The 18,329-nt window shown below is 36.4% G+C and overlaps 1 protein-coding gene across 4 annotated transcripts in view; it reads left to right on the top strand.

Annotated features, from left to right (window-relative positions):
- The window catches only part of LOC115219795 (protein prune homolog 2), a 204,046-nt gene that overhangs the window by 152,723 nt on the left and 32,994 nt on the right, over window positions 1-18,329 (top strand). For all 4 annotated transcript variants that reach the window (XM_036509782.1, XM_029790061.2, XM_029790062.2 and 1 more), the window contains exon 11: window positions 9,980-10,087. In XM_036509782.1, the coding sequence (XP_036365675.1) occupies window positions 9,980-10,087 (108 nt within the window). The remainder of the gene's footprint in view (window positions 1-9,979; window positions 10,088-18,329) is intronic.

Below are 18,329 nucleotides of genomic sequence, written 5' to 3'. Positions count from 1 at the left end.
CCAAAGCCTTGTGAGTGGATTTGGTAGACGGAAACTGAAAGAAGCCCTTCGTATATATATATATATGTGTGTGTTTGTGTGTCTGTGTTTGCCCTACCCCCCCCCCCAACATCGCTTGTAAACCGATGCTGGTGTGTTTACGTCCCCGTAACTTAGCAGTTTGGCAAAAGAGACCGATAGAATAAGTACTAGGCTTACAAAGAATAAGCCCTGGGGTTGATTTGCTCGACTAAAGGTGGTGCTCCAGCATGGCCACAGTCAAATGATTGAAACGAATAAAAGAGTAACTTTAAATATAATGATAATCCTTTCTGCTTTAGGCACAAGGCCTGAATTTTGGGGGGAGGACATAAAGTTGAGTACATCAACCCCAGTACTCCACTGGTGCCTATTTTATTGATCCTGAAAGGACAAAAGGCAAAGTCAGTCATGGTGGAACATAAAGATGGATGAAATGCTGCCAAGCATTTTGCCTGATGTGCTGACAATTCTGCCAGCTCACTGTCTTAATAATAATAATAACAATAAGGGTTTTAAATTTTGGCACAAAGCCAGTAATTTTGATGGGAAGAGCAGGTCGGTTACATAAGCCCCAGTACGCAACTGGTGCTTATTTTTATCAACCCTGAAAGGATGAAAGGCAAAGTCGACCATGGTGGAATTTGAACTCACAATGTAAGGACGGATGAAAAATGTTGCTAAGCATTTTGCCCAGTCTGCTTCCGATTCTGCCACTTGACCACCTCAGATAATAATAATAATGATAATAATAATAATGGCAGATGGGTTGCATGTTTTTGTGTTCCCATAGTTTAGACAGACTTCTGTCTGACGGCGGACCATGCTGTTTTCTACTTCTAAAGGAGTTTTAGATTTGTGTTACAGTTTGCTAACAGTAGATATTTATGAGTCAGCTCTTTTGGCTAGAAGCAGGTATGTGGATTGGAACCTTTGGTCACCACATTGACATATAAAATTTACAACAGCCATCAATAAAACACACACACACATGCACATATTATTATTATTATTAGTCTTGTTGAGGCAAGCGAAATTGAAATCGATCAAAAAATCAATGGAAATTGTAGTTGTGATACCAGTGTCTGTGGCACATAAAAAATCCATCCGAACATGGCCGTTGCCAGCGCCGCCTCGACTGGCACATAAAAAGCACCAACTGATCGTAGCCGTCGCCAGCCTCGCCTGGCATGTAAAAAGCACCCACTACACTCACGGAGTGGTTGGCGTTAAGAAGGGCATCCAGCTGTAGAAACACTGCCAGATCAGACTGGAGCTTGGTGCAGCCTCCTGGCTTCTCAGACCCCGGTCAAACCGTCCAATCTATGCTAGCATGGAAAGTGGACGTTAAACAATGATGATGATGAATGAAGCAGTTGATGTTGGAGGAGTGGGATAGACAAAGCTAATAGTCCAGACCTGTTTTCATTATAATGATTTAGCTTATTATCTTAGATGATAATGCAGACTTGCAGCAGAGAGAGAGAGAGAGAGAGAGCATGATGTCATGTGTTCAATAGAGATGCTGTATTAAAGCATTTAATCAATTTCATTACAACTGGACTATAAGCAATTTGGCTAAGAAAATGGTTGCATACCAAATTAGTTTTGTGCTTCAGTGTAACAAGTTATTGCACACATAAATTGATCCCCACTCCGCACTTGTCATACTGGAAACAAAATCATTTGCTGGGTTTTTCTGTAAAATATTACCCTGCCATGTTGACATGGAGAAAGAAATTTTCAAATGTAAATATGAAGAGGATTCATTTAAATACATTTCTAAAGCTTTAATTTAAAGATGTGAGTCCTGACTCGCCCACCCTCTAGTAATGCATTGGAACATTGTCTTATTTTCCACCACACTACATGAACGAACCTCAGCATCAAAGCTCATGAAAGCTTCATCAGTTATAGGATATTGCTGTTACTTAATAATGATAAGGCCCAGGCTGTGTAGTTAAGAGGTTTGCTTTGCATTCACCTGGTTTCAGGTTCAATTCCATTGTGTGACACCTTGTCCAAGTATTTTCTACTCTAGCCTCAAGTTTGACTCATGGTTTGTAAATAAAACTTGGTAAACGGAAACTGCACAGAAGCCTGCCTTGTGTGTGTGTAAATATGCATCTATGTACATACACACATACACACACACAGATGCTGGCACCAAATTTGATTTGGTATATAACAAGTGTCATACACTTGAGATGTAGCAGTTGGTTAACAATTTGGCATGTGATTGCTTAGGTCAGACCAGTGGAATCCAGTAAGCCATATTTGGAATCAACTGCTCCAAGAACAACCTTTCCAGATTTAAACTTCACCATTTTAAGCACATCCTCTGGAATAGGGAAACCAACTCCCTTACCTTGAAGACTCCTCTCTATATGAATCTGAGAAGGATGTGGAAAACAGAATTTGCACTCACCATGATGCCTTTAGGAGACAACTCTTCCATTGTCTTCAGAAAGAAAGACTTCAAACAACAAGGTCATGGCTTCGTCAAGTTGTCTTCATCTCAACCTTACTGTTTAGTGATCAAGAAACTTGAGTGCTTTCACCAGGAGAAACACTGATTATTCTGGAGCCTGGTGCGGCCATCTGTTCGCCAGCCCTCAGTCAAAATCATTAAACTATGCTAGCATGGAAGGTGGATGATGATGATGATGATGATGACTACAGGAAATGTTAAATCTCTGAGAAAGCTCAAAGCATCAGCATCAAGCAGTGACTCATATAAATAGGTTTCATGTGTTGTTGTGTGAGTATTGTCAAGTGTGCTTATCAGATTCTTTAGAGTAAACTCTACACTGGTGAAATAGTCTCTGGCTATTCTATGCGACATTACAAAGGTCAACTTGGACTGAACAGAAGTTGAAAACCAACTCACAGAAAAGAAAGGAGAACAACCCTGGCATCAAACTGTCTTGACTGGTGCAGAACTGTTTGAAGAAGACAAGACAAAGAAGACAAAACTATAAAGATGAGAAATCTGCCAAGCCTAACGATGTGCACCTGTAATAACCAAGTGTAACTTGTGAAGATGCAGATTTTCATACAAAGAGCAATCTTCTCAGTAATCAGAAATAACAAATGGGGAATGATGGGAGAAAACAGAGAAATAAAATGCTTAGGAATTAGGAAACAACAACAGAGGAATATTTCCGATTCCTCTGGTGTTTTTCACTGATTATTTTTCAAGTGGCGGGACAATCCTTCTTTTTTAGTTTCCACTGAATTCAAATGACAATGACATTTGTTGGTGACTGTCCTCTCTCTCATTAGATACTTCAATACTGGAACTTTAGGTAATTATTTAGTTTTTAATTTTTTAATAATTACTGCTAATTACTTTACGATATAGCTTTAACCATTCACATCTATTTTTATCTTTTTTTTTTAATGATTTCTCTGTTTTGTTGTTTACCTTGATGTTTATCTGGTGATGACATTGTTGATGGTGGTGGTTGTGGTTGTGGTGGGGTGGGGGTCAGCAATAAGTGTGTAAACAAGTGTTTGTGCATGTGAACATAAATAATTAATAGTGCAAAAAATTAATTTTAATTATATTATAATTAAAGACTACGTTAAAAAAACAATATCTCTCTTTACAGTAATTAATAATTCAGTTTTTTTCCCTCATTTTCCTCTCTGAATATTCGAGTGTATTTTTGTGCTTCGATGATATTATTCAACTCACTTTAGGGAAATAACCACTTTTAATAACATCAGACATTTTTTTAATTTTATTGAATGTGTTCAGAAAACATAAAGTAGTATTTTCCAAACTTGTGATAATCATAGAAGTGTATTTTCTTCTTTCATCTCTAACTCATAAAACCAGGGCTCAATGCAAAACATTTGTTTTATTTGTGACATCATAATGCCACATTTCTATATTTCATTATTCATTAATCTTAATCAGAATTATCATGATATCAACTTCCTTAACAACAGAATTCTTTTAGTCATCACTCATTTCTCTTGTGTCCTATGTACTTTGTACTCCTTGTAGTGTGGCACGTAAAAGGGCACCATTCGAGTGTGATCGTTACCAATGCCACCTTACTGGCACCTGTGCTGGTGGCATGCATAAAAGGATTTGAGCGAGGTCGTTGCCAGTACCACCTGACTGGCCCCCGTGCCGGTGGCATGTAAAAAAGCACCCACTACACTCTCGGAGTGGTTGGCATTAGGAAGGGCATCCAGCTGTAGAAACTCTGCCAAATCAAGATTGGAGCCTGGTGCAACCATCTGGTTCGCCAGCCCTCGTTCAAAATCGTCCAACCCATGCTAGCATGGAAAGCGGGCGTTAAACGATGATGATGATGATGAATTATGTTGGATATTCTATTCTCAGTGACAGATGGGGGGTGCAGTTTAAAGAAATATCTCTTTTGTATTTCAAAATTAACAATGTAATATATGCATTTGTTCACATTCAAAATCAGAGAACTGACATGAGAATTTTTCATTATTCTGATTCTGAACAGCAAACAATATACATTGAATAATGTCCTAGGCCCAGGCAAAAAGCTGGGCATAGTCATAGCTTTGAAGGACAAGTTGAAATACTCTTAATCACTCAATCAGGGTTAATCTGGAGCTAAATACTAATCAACTAACTTCGGCGACGGACTTGGTAAACGCCCACAAAGTTGTCAACCACCTCACCAATAACAACACTGAACACCTTTTTGATCTCCATGTGTCTAACACACGTGGACATGCCTACAAAGTCAGAAAACAGCACAGCTCCCATGACTTTCGGAAACATTTCTTCACGCTCAGAGTTGCTGAAGCATGGAATAAACTGCCTACGTCAGTTGTTGACTGCCATGACACTGCATCCTTTAAGGCCCTCATGCTTTCCGAAATCCATCGAAACTACACCTGATTATATATGCACTTTAGATGAGTTGTGGTGCACCTGAGCACTGTACACAATGTTTATTATTATTATTATTATTATTATTATTTTATATTTAATTAGTTATCAGTTTAATGAACTACATTATAAAATATCAACAAATATTCTATATCTTACTATAATGGGTGAAGCATGGCTCAGTGGTTAGAGAGTCGGGCTTATGATCGTGAGGTTGTGAGTTCGAATCCCAGACCGGGCTACGTGTTGTGTGCTTGAGCAAGATACTTTATTTCACGTTGCTCCAGTTCACTCAGCTGTAGAAATGAGTTGCGACATCACAGGTGCAAAGCTGTATCGGCCCCTTTGCCTTTCCCTTGGATAACACTGGTGGCATGGAGAGGGGAGGCTGGTATGCAGAGGTGACTGCTGGTCTTCCATAAACAACCTTGCCCAGACTTGTACCTGGGAGGGTAACTTTCTAGGTGCAATCCCATGGTCAGTCATGACCGAAGGGGGTCACACAAAACTATAGCGGGTGTTATGTCTGATCCTGTTTTGATATCTTGTTGGTCAGTTCTTTCACAAGAGACTTCATAGAAGAGACAGCCGAAAGCCTTCCACCGATTATTATTCCATCTTTGTTTTTGTCTTTTATTCAGACATTGTGTATCCTGGACTCCATCATCTCATGTATCTTTTAGATCTCTAAGACAGTAGGGCTATCTGGCTGCTATCTCTAGTAAATCAGTGGTAGCACAGAGGCTCTCTTGTTTAGATGTGTTTAGAGAGAGATTTTCTATAATAGGATTTTCTACAGCAGTATCTTATGCATAAACATCCATGTCTTCCACACCTACAGAGGCCGTACTTACAGACACACTCTTAATTTCATACTGGAAGCCAGAAAACTAATTGCAGGAGATAAATGAAACAGTAACTCGCTTTTCAGAAGCCTCTCTCTGTCTGCCTCTCCCCCCCCCTTGTGGAGATGATTTACTATTTTGTTAAATGAATAACCTATTTGTGATAATCCGGTCGACGATAATCATATCAGCGTTTCACTATTTCTACATTAGCGGACACTGAAGCCTCTCTGTAAGTACTTGCTACTGTTTTTCTGAGGGGCAAAGCACATCCTTGATGTTTGATTTCTCTTTAAGTGACACTCATTGAATTTCACCCATTTAATAGCCTAACTATAGTTTGTAGGCTTTTATCTTTGTTGGGATTTTGCAAAGGGAAGAGAGGGATTATTAACAGCTTCCTGTCTGATAAGTCGAAAGATTGATCTAGATTAACATTTCGTATGAAATCCACAGTTTCTGCGTGAACTACTGCCTCGACATCTGCTTCATTGAGGAAACTTTTGACTTGCGAACTAAAAATCACTAAATGGCTTTCAAAGATTTCTCTTTTTAAAATCATAATTTCCTGCCAGAATTAGACATTTCTATATCTTTGATGTTAAGGAAGTAAATTTATAGATAAATTGTTATTTATCTTCACTACATATTAAAGTTATTTTATAGATTTCAGCATAAATTTTAAAGAACAAAATTCTATTTTCATTTACTTTACACTGACTGGAAATCTCACAGTCGTTTCCGGCTGCTGTTTCACTCAATATTTCCTTTAAAAGAAGAAAAAAAGAAAGAAAAAAACAACCAACAAACAAACAAATCTTCTCAATTATCCAAAATGCACACAGCTTCCTGTTGTTGGATTCCATGTAGTAACTGCAACATAAGTTTCATATTTTCAATAGTATTTTAATAAGTTACTTGATATCAATTTGTTTGTTAAGTGGTTATTTTGAGATTACTCCAGATTAGAGTTAACACAAACCTCACCTATTACAACTCAAATCATTATTTTTAACATTCATTTGAAAAGGTAAGATGATTTTCTTAATGTTAAATAGTTCCTGTGAATTCAATTTTTTATTTTACCATTTTAGTGTATTTAAAAAAAATAATGGAATTTTTTTTTGTAGAATAAGTTTTATGAGGTATGTTAATTGTTTGGTGATAATAAATGGCCAGAGAGATGCTATTCTGTGGCTGTAACAAGCCAAAAGCAGCACAAGAGTGGTTATCATTAGCATGTCCGATAAAATGCTTTCTCGCATTTCTTCCAGCTTGTTATGTTCTGAGTTCAGATTCTGCTAAGGTCGACTCTGCCTTTCATCCTTTCAGGTTCGGCGAGCTGGCAGAAACGTTAGCACGTCGGGCGAAATGCCTAGCCGTATTTCATCTGCTGTTACGTTCTGAGTTCAAATTCCGCCAAGGTCAACTTTGCCTTTCATCCTTTCGGGGTCGATAAATTAAGTACCAGTTATGCACTGAGGTCGATGTAGTCGACTTAATCTGTTTGTCTATCCTTGTTTGTCTTCTCTGTGTTTAGCCCCCTTGTGGGTAGTAAAGAAATAGGTTTGATAAAATAATTACCAGTCAAGCACTAAACCAACTTGAACCCTCCCCCCAAATTTTAGGCCTTGTGCCTAGAGCAGAAAGGATCATCATCATCATCATCATTATTATTTTATAAATACAGAGTTAATTAGTTTATGAATAGTATTTCGTATCCCAACCAGATACGTTGCATTATCTTTATTCTGGCTGATTTGAGTGCATCAGGTAAAGAAGCAGCAGCATCCTCAGAAATAGTTAAATTTCACTATTTATATTTTGTCTATGAAAATCTAATCTGTTTCTTTCAAGACTTAAATTCCTTAGATTGGTACTTTGTACTGAATGGTAGCTGTATTACTACATTGAAAAGCTAGTATCTTGTGATTAAATATCTACAATAAAATATCAAAGAAAGCTGTAGGGCAGTAATAGCTTGATGATTGAAAGCCATTCTACTAGAGAAGCATGCATCCAGTTTTTTTTTCTTTCTACTTCTTGCACCAGTCAACATGGATTTCATTCCTCAATGAACAAAATAGATTTACTTTATGTTGGGGACTTAAAATTGAAATTTCTAAATATAAACTTTTTTTCTGCTATAATTATTGCAAACTATTTTACTGCTTTTGTTATATTTTTACCAACCATACAACTGATTTTCAACAATATATAATGTTTAATAAAAACAAAAAAAAAAGCACTGTAGTTAACTAGTTTTTCCAACTATGCAGAATACATTATTCATATAGTAGTGTAGCCATCTTATCTTCATAAAATCAAAAAAACCGTGCAGCACCCATGATTTTGAGAAACAGTTTTCCACATTCAAAATTTTTGAAGCATGGAATAAACTACCTGTGTTGCTTGTTAGCTGTCGGGACTCAGTAGCCTTCAAAAATTTCCATTCTTCCAGAAGCTCACCAACTCTACACCAATCTTGCATACATGCAGCCGCTTCTCCCATTTACGTTTATGGCCTTTTTTTACTGTTCACTTCTTTCTTATTTTTCTGTCTTCTCTTTTATCTTGTCTCTATACTTTTAGGAGGGGGCCATTGCTGTCTTTCTTTACTTCAATTGCTGTTGTTTTTCTGTCCCTTCTTTTACCCTTTGCCACTGAGCCATGGTGCACCTGAGCACTGTACAATCAGCTTATTATTGTTAGCCGTGTTAAGGTGGTGAGCTGGCAGAATTGTTATCGCAGCAGGCAAAATGCTTGGCAGCATTTCATCCATTTTTATGTTGTGAGTTCAAATTCCAGCAAGGTTCACTTTGCCTTTGACTTTTCAGGGTTGATAAAATAAGTACCAGTTAAATACTAAGGTTGATGTAATTGACTTACCCCTCTCCCCTGAACTTGCCGGCCTTTTGCCAAAATTTGAAACCATTATTAGCAGTAGTATTTAGGCAGCAGACTCCCTAGTGTGTCAGACAAGGTGCTTTATAGCATTTCTTCCAATTCTTTACGTTCTGAGTTCAAATCTCACCAAAGTCAACTTTGCCTATCACCCTTTCAGGGTCAATAAGTACTGGGTTGATGTAATCAACTTGCACCCCCCAACTAAAAAACCACCCAAAGTTCAGGTCTTGTGTTTTATAGAAAAAAGGATTATAACACCAAATACAGTTGTGGGCTAACTGCTACCCTAAATAAGTAGAATAAAAGCCTGACCCCTTCAAGCACAAACTGTTTCAGTGAATGAATCCACTCTGACCTATTCATCCAGGCTTATTCACAACTATTTCTTGTACCTGACATTACACTTGTAGCAAGTAGCCATTTTTAAATATGCGCGCCAATTTGTGGTAGCTGGCAATATGACGTAATGTCGTATTGCCAAAGAAATATTATTGTCGTTTTTCCATCGGTTAATATAACTGCTCATATAGGAATTCTAAGAATTAGTTAAAGAATATTTGTATGTAATTTCGATTCTTTAAAGTCAAGTTGAGCAGTTATAAAAACCCTGGATTTTGGGAAAAACTTCAGTGTTTGTGGGATGTAACTAAACTCCACGACACTCACTCCTTTGAGACATTGGTGATTTTTCATGCCATGTCCAAGGAAAATCCAACACACTCATTGATGAATAAACTAATCAAAGATGATTTTTAGACTTGCAATTATGAATTTCTGTTTGTCTAATTCAAAGAATTCTATTTCAACCTTTGGATGGATGTTATCCAGAAGATATTCTGTTTCGTATATTGATGGCATTGTTTTTGTCTTGCTATTTTAACATATTATCAACCATCTCCAATATAAACATTTTAAATGGATAAGCCTCCATTGAAAATATCAGCGAATAGATAACAGCCACAAATTAGGAAATAATAGTGTTTGTACACAAATACTGTATTTTGCCATTAACAGTATCTGTCATAGTTGCACCATGTTGCAATCGTTTTGTATAATCAAGTCATCTCTAATCAGCATATTACTTAGATACAACCCTTGGCATTATCAAAAACAATTGACAATATTCCATTCTTTATTATAACCAAAATTTCCTATCAATAATATGATCAAAATCATTAATTGATTTCTAACAAAATTATTAGAAATCATTGTCTTCAAAAGAAAAAAAAAATCTTCATAACCTTCAAACTAATTTCTTTTTTTAAATGCCCGTCTCTTGTTTAGAACCTGTGGCACTGATGGTTGTCTTTTCTGTTTCTAGTCGGACAACAAGGTTCGAGCTGAAGGGCTTCATCAAGTACAACACAAGAATGCTTCATCGTCCAAGCTACAGCAGTGTGTTGACCATCCATTAGCAGAAACTGCAGACGTAAGTATTATTCTCATCACCTTTTCAACTCTTTAATCTTCATTCAGCTATTCAAAGTAGATCCTAAAATAAATTATTTCAGTTTCGTTTTGAAATATTAATGAATCTTTCACACAAACCAGCTACTTATTACGTTTGACTTGTCTACTGATATTTCGAATTGATATTGATCACCAACATTCATCCCTGCATAATAATGCACATTAACGGCAACCAAGTTTACTCTGGCCTCACAGTTCTAAGTTCTCTCATCACAGCACCAAGGAGTCCCCATAGGCAGCCAGTCTTAAATTTCTGCTATAGCTTACAGAACTACAGTGGAGAAGAGAACTGAGCCTTCATGAACACCCAGCAGTGCACTGAATTCCTCATTGAACTCACTGCCAGCTCTCACTTTGCTGACTTCATCTCTGTCCATGGCCTGCACCAGTTTCACAGGCCATTCGTCTTCTACACCTAGTTTCCTTTACGATTAGTCAGCTATAGGTCATGACTCCCCTCTCTCTCTATGTGTGTGTGTGTTGAGCCAGTGTGGCTGAGTAGGCTTATCAAACCAGTATAATCTCAAGTTCAAATTCAGTCTCCATGTCAGACCATAGTAGGTGGAGAGAACATGTTGAGGCCTTTTTCCTGCAGTAGACTGAACATAAAGAATACAATCCAATACACACGCACACACATACAACATTATCATCATCATCATCATTTAACGTCCGCTTTCCATACTGGCATGGATTGGACGGTTTGACAGCAGAAGGCTTCACCAGGGTCCAGTCTGATCTGGCATGGTTTCTACAGCTGGGTGCCTTTCTTAACGCCAACCACTCTCAGAATATAGTGGGTGCTTTTTACATTCCACTGGCACAAGGGCTAGTCAGGCGGCACTGGCAATGACCATGCTTGAATGCTGCTTTTTATGTGCCGCCAGCATAGGACCAGTTAGGTGTAACTGGCATCAACCAAATTCATGTGGTGCATTTTTTGTGCCACCAGCACAGGAGCCAGTCAGGTGGCCCTGGCATCAACCAAATTCATGTGGTGCATTTTTTGTGCCACCAGCACAGGAGCCAGTCAGGTGGCACTGGCATCGACCACACTCAAATGGTGCCTTAGGCAGGCAGTATTGGCTTTGGCCACAAACACATGCATAAATTCAATACTTTCCCATATGTGGAGATAATTCAATGTGTTTTGTTTCCTGTATTTTCTTGGATGCTCATGCTTCCACCAGTCTCTCTCTCTCTCTCTCTTTCATTTTCCCAATCCTCAAAATTCTCATCCAACACCACAATCTGCATGTCGTTATAAAACATACTCAGGAACACGCAATTAAAAACCAACCACATAACTTGAATCTTTAGTGCTTGGGATTTAGTTTTTAGTTGTTTTTCTCATCAGAAAAACAGTTAATTCTTCAACACTTCTGCCAACACATCCTTTAAAATTTCAGAGAGATCCTAACCTAAACCCTTCATAACAAAACCATATTCTCCTTCAGAAATCTATATAGATATAATTGCTATAAATGCCAATATCCATACAGACTATATTGTGACATGATTAACTCACCCTATCTACTGATTGTCGTTTGCTGGTGGGGATATGTGTGCCTGGTGCACATTCCAAACCCAGATCAATGCTCAGCGGACAAGCTGCCAGTTTTTATGCTCTTTGAATAAAGCAATTATAAGTTATCAATGAGCATATTCGATAATATCAACATCATAGAAAAATACATTAATCATTGAACTGAGATGATGCAGGATTAAGAAGACACTTTAGTTTTCTGTAAATTGGTTGGTGTTAGAAAAGACATCCAACCATAGGAACCATACCAAAACTGGGACATTGAAACAAGACATGGTTTGGGCCAGCATAGAAAGCAACTGTAAACTGATGTACACTCCAAATTTTTAGGTTTTTTAAAAAAAGGACCTTGAAAAAAATATATATTATACCTGAATATTTCTGGTAATTCTTAATCAGTCCAAAACTATTTTTTATTTATAAAAATTTCCACTTTGTAGTTGTTGATTTATCTCTTGTGAATTCTGAAAGACTATCACCGTTGGCATCATTTGATCTTCTTCACTTGTGAATTAATTATCTTAAAAGCACTAAAACTATTTGTAATTTATGGAGAAAACAAAAGCAAAAACCAATGAACCATAACTGACAATGTTTCAAGTCAATAAGCAGAGGAGGAGAGATGAATATTATTGTGTAGGAAGTTTTTTATTTGTTTGGAAACAAATGTCATTTGATTATATGGAGAATCAGTTGTTGTTGTTGTTGTTGTTGTCAAATCTGACAATGTAGGTCTTCTATATATGACCATCCTGCCTTTCAATATTACAGGATTACATTTTCCAGCATATCTTTCGTTATTTAGGATGGTAGAATGTGAATCAAGGGACATTTTGCTGCTATTTCTAGTAGGACTCGTAACTGTAAAGAGGTTCTTTCCATTAGTCTAGGATCAGGAGAGTGAGTTAGAACGTGTGGTTTAATCCAATCCGTGTATAATAATGCTACAGATTATTGGATGGAAGAGTAAGGCTGCTTGATAATTCTCAAAAGATGAACTTCTGGGGAAGGAAAATTGTACCAAGTACTTATGAGTATGTTTTGGTTATTAGGCACCACAGAATTGATATGGGGAGAAGGGAAACCAACTGAATTAAGGGTTTGTTAAGAAGTTGATGAGATCCCAATATCTTTAAACAATGATACAAGCTGTTTTGACTGTATCATTACAGCTCTCATAATCAATCGCAGCAAAGCGGGAACATCCAATAAGGCCATGATCTGGGTCTCATTGATTATTATTTTCATAGCAGGAATCTATTCAATCAAAGAGGACTGATGCAACAGGGCCTGAGAGTAAAGTCAATATTTTCTTCAATCATTTTCTATATTTGGTTGGTTGAAATAGTTGACACTACTCAAAATGACTACATTTAAAAAATAACAAAAAAGGAAGGAAGAAAGAAATAAAAACTTAATTTTAACCCAGCAAGGTTTAACTAAAGCTGTTAAGGACTTGAAAGGAATTAATAACTGTTGTTATTGGCAATGTGGTACAAAGCACAACCAGTCTTTCCCAGTTTGACTCTGCTAATATGGCTATACAGTTAATTAATTTTCTTGCTGTCATTCTTATCTGCTACAAATGGTTCCTGGTTTCTAACTTAAATACACTTTCCTTTGTCTCTCCTCTCCTTTTCTTTTCTCTCTCACTCACACTCCATCCACTGGCCACTGCTGAGAATACAAATCCTTAAATAAGTATTCAGTGAAATAAACAAGAGATGTCTCTATATTTAGATCTTTAGAAGCAAGCCATAAGAATTTGACTTGTATTAATAATTCATAGTTAGGATATTGGAAATCGATCCTTCTCTACCTGTTATATATCTGTGTCATATCTTGCACTAAGTTGAATAATAAATTTAAGATGAGTTCCATTAAACTAAATTGACAAATGTTTGAATAAATATATGATCTCGTGTGTTCCTATATTTTATAGATGAAAGAAATCTTCTATTTTTACTGATCATTAAGTTAAAAAAAAAAACTCTCTGTAAGTCGGATGAAACACATTAAGATAGGAACTTGTGTTTTAAAGATGTTTTTTCTTCCATCTTGTTTTTCATATTGTGTAGGAGGAATTGTGTTTGGGTCGGTATCTAATCTAGGGCTGAGTGAATTATCTGAGTTATGGATAAGTGTACTATTTATACAAAAGAAGGAAAAAACAAAAAAACTTGCTAAATCAATACATTTAATCAAGTGAGCTTGTGTTATGCTGCTGTCTCAGTGTGTTTGCTGTTAGGAATCAAAACAGTGAAGAATAAAAGTTACTAAGGCAACAACACAGTGTGTTTTAGAATTATATAATTGGTGGACGAGGAGGTTAATCACCTAAAACAGGAATGTCTTCTGGGAAAAATAAATATTTATTGGCAGTTTTCCTATTTTCCTGACAATGTGTTTGTTGCAAAGGCTATAAGCATGCTTTATTCCCATCTGCTAATTAATGAGACATACAAATATATTTATATAAATAAGTGTTTTAATACCAAGTGACATAAAATAATTATCGTGTACCCCACTGATGTTAGCTCTCATCTAAAAGCTAACATTACAGGCTAAATGATGATTGTTTCCTCTTTCTTGATATTAAAAGCATTTATTTAAACAGGTGTTTACTTTGAAAGCTTTTTGGTGTTTTAATATTAAGGTGTTATAGTTGTTTTAAATGGAGCAGGAGAGGAGCAGGGATGAATCTGTAACTCTAAAAGACTCTTGAAATTTTGCTTTCTAGCATTTCCCTCTGTCTTCTCAATAAATGTTTGTTAACCTGTGACATTTAACCCTGGTATATTTAAATTTCAATTAATGTTCTTAAAGAATTAAGAAAAGACAAAGATCATTAAATGAAAATGACTGTGAGAGGTGAATGAAAGAGATAACAAATTGAAAATGCATGAGAGAAAGAAGAAAAATAAAATGTGAGGAACAGAGGGGAAAATAATGCTTAGCTATAGAAAAATATTAAATCATTAGGTGAGCTGCAGTTTGTTGGATACCTCTGAGAACTGATTGTAAAATACAATAAACTAATTATTACTTAACAAAATTAGATTGCAGTAGAAAAGAAGGAAGTGTCCAATTGCATTAAATTTAGATAATAGAAATGGGAATCTTGGATTCTTCTGTTTTGCTCATGTTTTGGCCAAATGGAGAACAATAGCATCGGATACTGGAGACTCTGCAAAACCATGAATTATGGGTTACAATTGTACAAAGCAAAATATCTGAATGCTTGGTTAATTTCTAATTAGAGACGTAACCTGACGGATTGCAGTAAGAGTGGACTCCTCTGCAAAAGCCATCCAAGGCACCAAATGAAACAGGTTAAGTTTACAACCAGAGACATTGGATATGGTATAAGTATTTATTAAGCTGAGCACCTATCAACTTTATACAAAGTGTAAATAGGCCTCACTATAAAATCTTCAATATTCTACAACCATTGACCTACAACTGAGCTAGATGCCTTAAATGTTATTCCATTATGGTGGCTTCTGAAAACAGCCATTTTGTCTACCCATTGCAATAGAATATAGACAGATATAACAGGGAAAATAGAGTTTCTTCCGTTGCCTCTCCAATAATCACGGCTTCTTTGAACATGTTGACTATACACAACAACACCTAAACAAAAAGTACTTGTATCACTTGTGTTTTACTCTCGGATGTCTTACTAGACTCTTTTCTCAGAAGCACCTTGTTGCTGTCAGTGTAAATTAAACAAATTAACCTCCCTCACTTATCTTTCTACCCCACTCTACGAAGGGTCTCTCTACGAAGGGTCTCTCTACGAAGCTGCCAAAATGGCTCTTCTTCTGTAAACATTCTCAAAACAGTTTCCATCTATTAATTAATGTCTATTTTTGCTTAATTGACTTTGTCATTAGCTTTGTCATAGTGTGTGGCAGTAATTTCATTGGATATTATCCAGTCTGAAGCTCTGCTATTGTCATAGAATGGTTTGAACTATAGCAGTTTGATGAAAGGCCAGCAACCGCTAAAATTATGCATAAAGCACTTTATTACAATAAAGCAATAATATATATTTTACTCTGTGGTGTCTGTCAATTCGATTGTATTGGGTTGGCAAAATGGCTGTTTCCATGCACCAGCATCACAATAGAATAGCATTTAAGCTATCTGTTTCTAGAATAACATAGCTCAGCTGTGGGTCAGAGGTTTGTGGAATGGTGGTGGGTAAGGCATTTATTGTAACATTTAAAGCATCTGTATATGGAATGATATTTTGATATGAGAAAGAAGAGCAACAGGAAAGACGTATAGGAATCCTTCTGGACTAAAGAAGAGAAGGTTAAGTAATCATCATCATCATCATCACCATTTGACGTCTGTTTTCCATGCTGTCATGGGTTGGACAGTTTGACTGGAGCTGGTCTTCTAGAGTTGGTTGTCCTTTCTTAATGCCAACCACTTCACAGAGTGTACTGGGTGCTTTTTATATGGCACCAGCACCAACAGAGTCCCCAAGTACCATGCAAGACAAAAACCCTTCGATTGGGGGAGAAGGGAGTAGTATTTAGGAAGTGTGGCTTTGTGCCAGTTGAGAGATTAAAGGTTTAGAAGGGACAGAGATGAAGGCCTTGCTGTAGAGTCAGCAGGGGAGCAATAGTGGTAAGGATGCTGGCAAAGATGTGTCAGGGACAAGCCCTTGAAGGGCATTGGGGAGTGAGAGAGAGGTTTGGACTGGGTGAATGGGTAGGAAAGAGGTGGCTAACAAATGGTGGATAGAACTATAGTAGAGGCTTGGGGGAAGGGGACAGGAGTTGTGGTGGATATGTGAGGGCATTGCAGGTGATAGCAAATAAGGGAGGTGTTAATGATGGAGACCAACACAGTAGAGAGAAGATGCAGAAAGGAAGTGATAATGAGGGTGGGGTGGGGGAAGTGTTACACTGAAATATATATTTAACGGAGATGATATGAGCATCAGATTAGCATCTATTGTGGTGATTTAAACAAAAAAATATCTCATTTCAAGTTTTGCAGTTTTGTGTATAATTGTTGTGAAAATGATTTTTGGGGGCAGCGAAAGATTAGAGATCTGCAGTTATTTTAATGCTTTTGTAAACTATTTGGAAAGTGTGATGGTCTGGAAGCTGTTATTCAGAGACCAAACAAGTATTTGTGAGGAGATGAATATTGTATGGCCATTGCCTTTATGGAAATAGAACACTTGTGTTTTGATATTGCCAAGAATCGATATATTTGGTGGATAGCAGACATTATACAAGATATTTCTGTAAGTAGCTTACATAAACTTTCATTAATATAAACCAATCAACATAATATATAACGGCTGATAAAAGTGTAATTAAGATATTTGCCAATAATAAGAGAGAGAGAGAGAGAGAGGGGCATAAACTATGATGCAAGGGGACGAAGTGTAGTTTTTTTTTTTGCTAATAATAAGTCATAAATACATAAAATGTTACATTTTTGCAAAATATTTGTCTTTGGTTTAATGGAAATTTAAAAAAATTTGATGTTAGACATAATGCAAGATATATGTTGGAAATGCTTAATGAGCTTTGTTCAGAAGTGGCTCTGATTATTGAGTATTTTAAAACACCATACATCTTTATATATAAAAGAGAGGTTGTGTGTCTGTCTCCTACGATTTAGATTCCTAACTACTCCCACATTTTGCGGTGCAGTTTAACCAAAACCGGGTATCTTATAGTCGTGATTCATATCTAGCCCTTCTGGGTATTAGCGCGCGTCTACGATGAGTCTATGATTTTAAAAAAATTTACCATCATTTTTTTTCCATTTTAATGCATTTTTTCGCTATTATATAAAAATGTCTACGATGAGTCAACGATTTAAAAAAAAATTTACCATCATTTTTTTTCCATTTTTAATGCATTTTTTTGCCAGTTTTTGGCTATAATTCTCTAAAAATGCTTATATAGTTATTTCCCTTACAAGCCCGAGCAACGCCGGGCGATACTGCTAGTAATATATATTTGACACATTTCCCATTATGAGCCCATTGTTTTTGATATTTTTCATTTAGGTACAACTCATTCTGTTTTAAATATAAAACAATTACATTTGTTAAAAACAATGGCCAAAGCTAAAATGTCAACAGCATGGCTTCAATGTTTCACAAAACTACAAACACTTGCTTTTTTGTTTTACCCTTCGTTATAATACTATAAACCGTATTGTGGACAAACTTCTCATTAAACATTTATACCTTCCTATCTAACAGCTTTTAGGATCAAAATCAAACTGCTTTTGTAACTGAAAATCCACAGTTAATGCATTAGAGAGGGGGAAAATATTCTGCAAAAACTGGAATTGATAATCATATTTTAGCGTAAGTGTGAAAATGTGTTTTCAAGCAAAACTGTTGGCCTCTTTGAATTTTAATATACAACCATGTAAAGTGTATGGGAGAGAGAAAGAGAGTAGAGGCTGTGTGTGAGTGTGGCCATATTTCTCTCCACTACAAATTGGTGGAATGATTTAAAAGAATTATTTTTTAAAGCTTTCAATCTATTACAATATCTGTGTGTATATGTACATGTATGTATATATGCATGTGTGTGTATGTATATATACATATAATTTTTGGAATTGGTTCTCTAAGTACATATAAAGCTATAAATAAAAGAATGTA

Source organism: Octopus sinensis, linkage group LG15, assembly GCF_006345805.1.
Source record: "Octopus sinensis linkage group LG15, ASM634580v1, whole genome shotgun sequence".
Lineage (NCBI taxonomy): Eukaryota > Metazoa > Mollusca > Cephalopoda > Octopoda > Octopodidae > Octopus > Octopus sinensis.
This window is presented reverse-complemented; position numbering and strand designations above follow the sequence as displayed.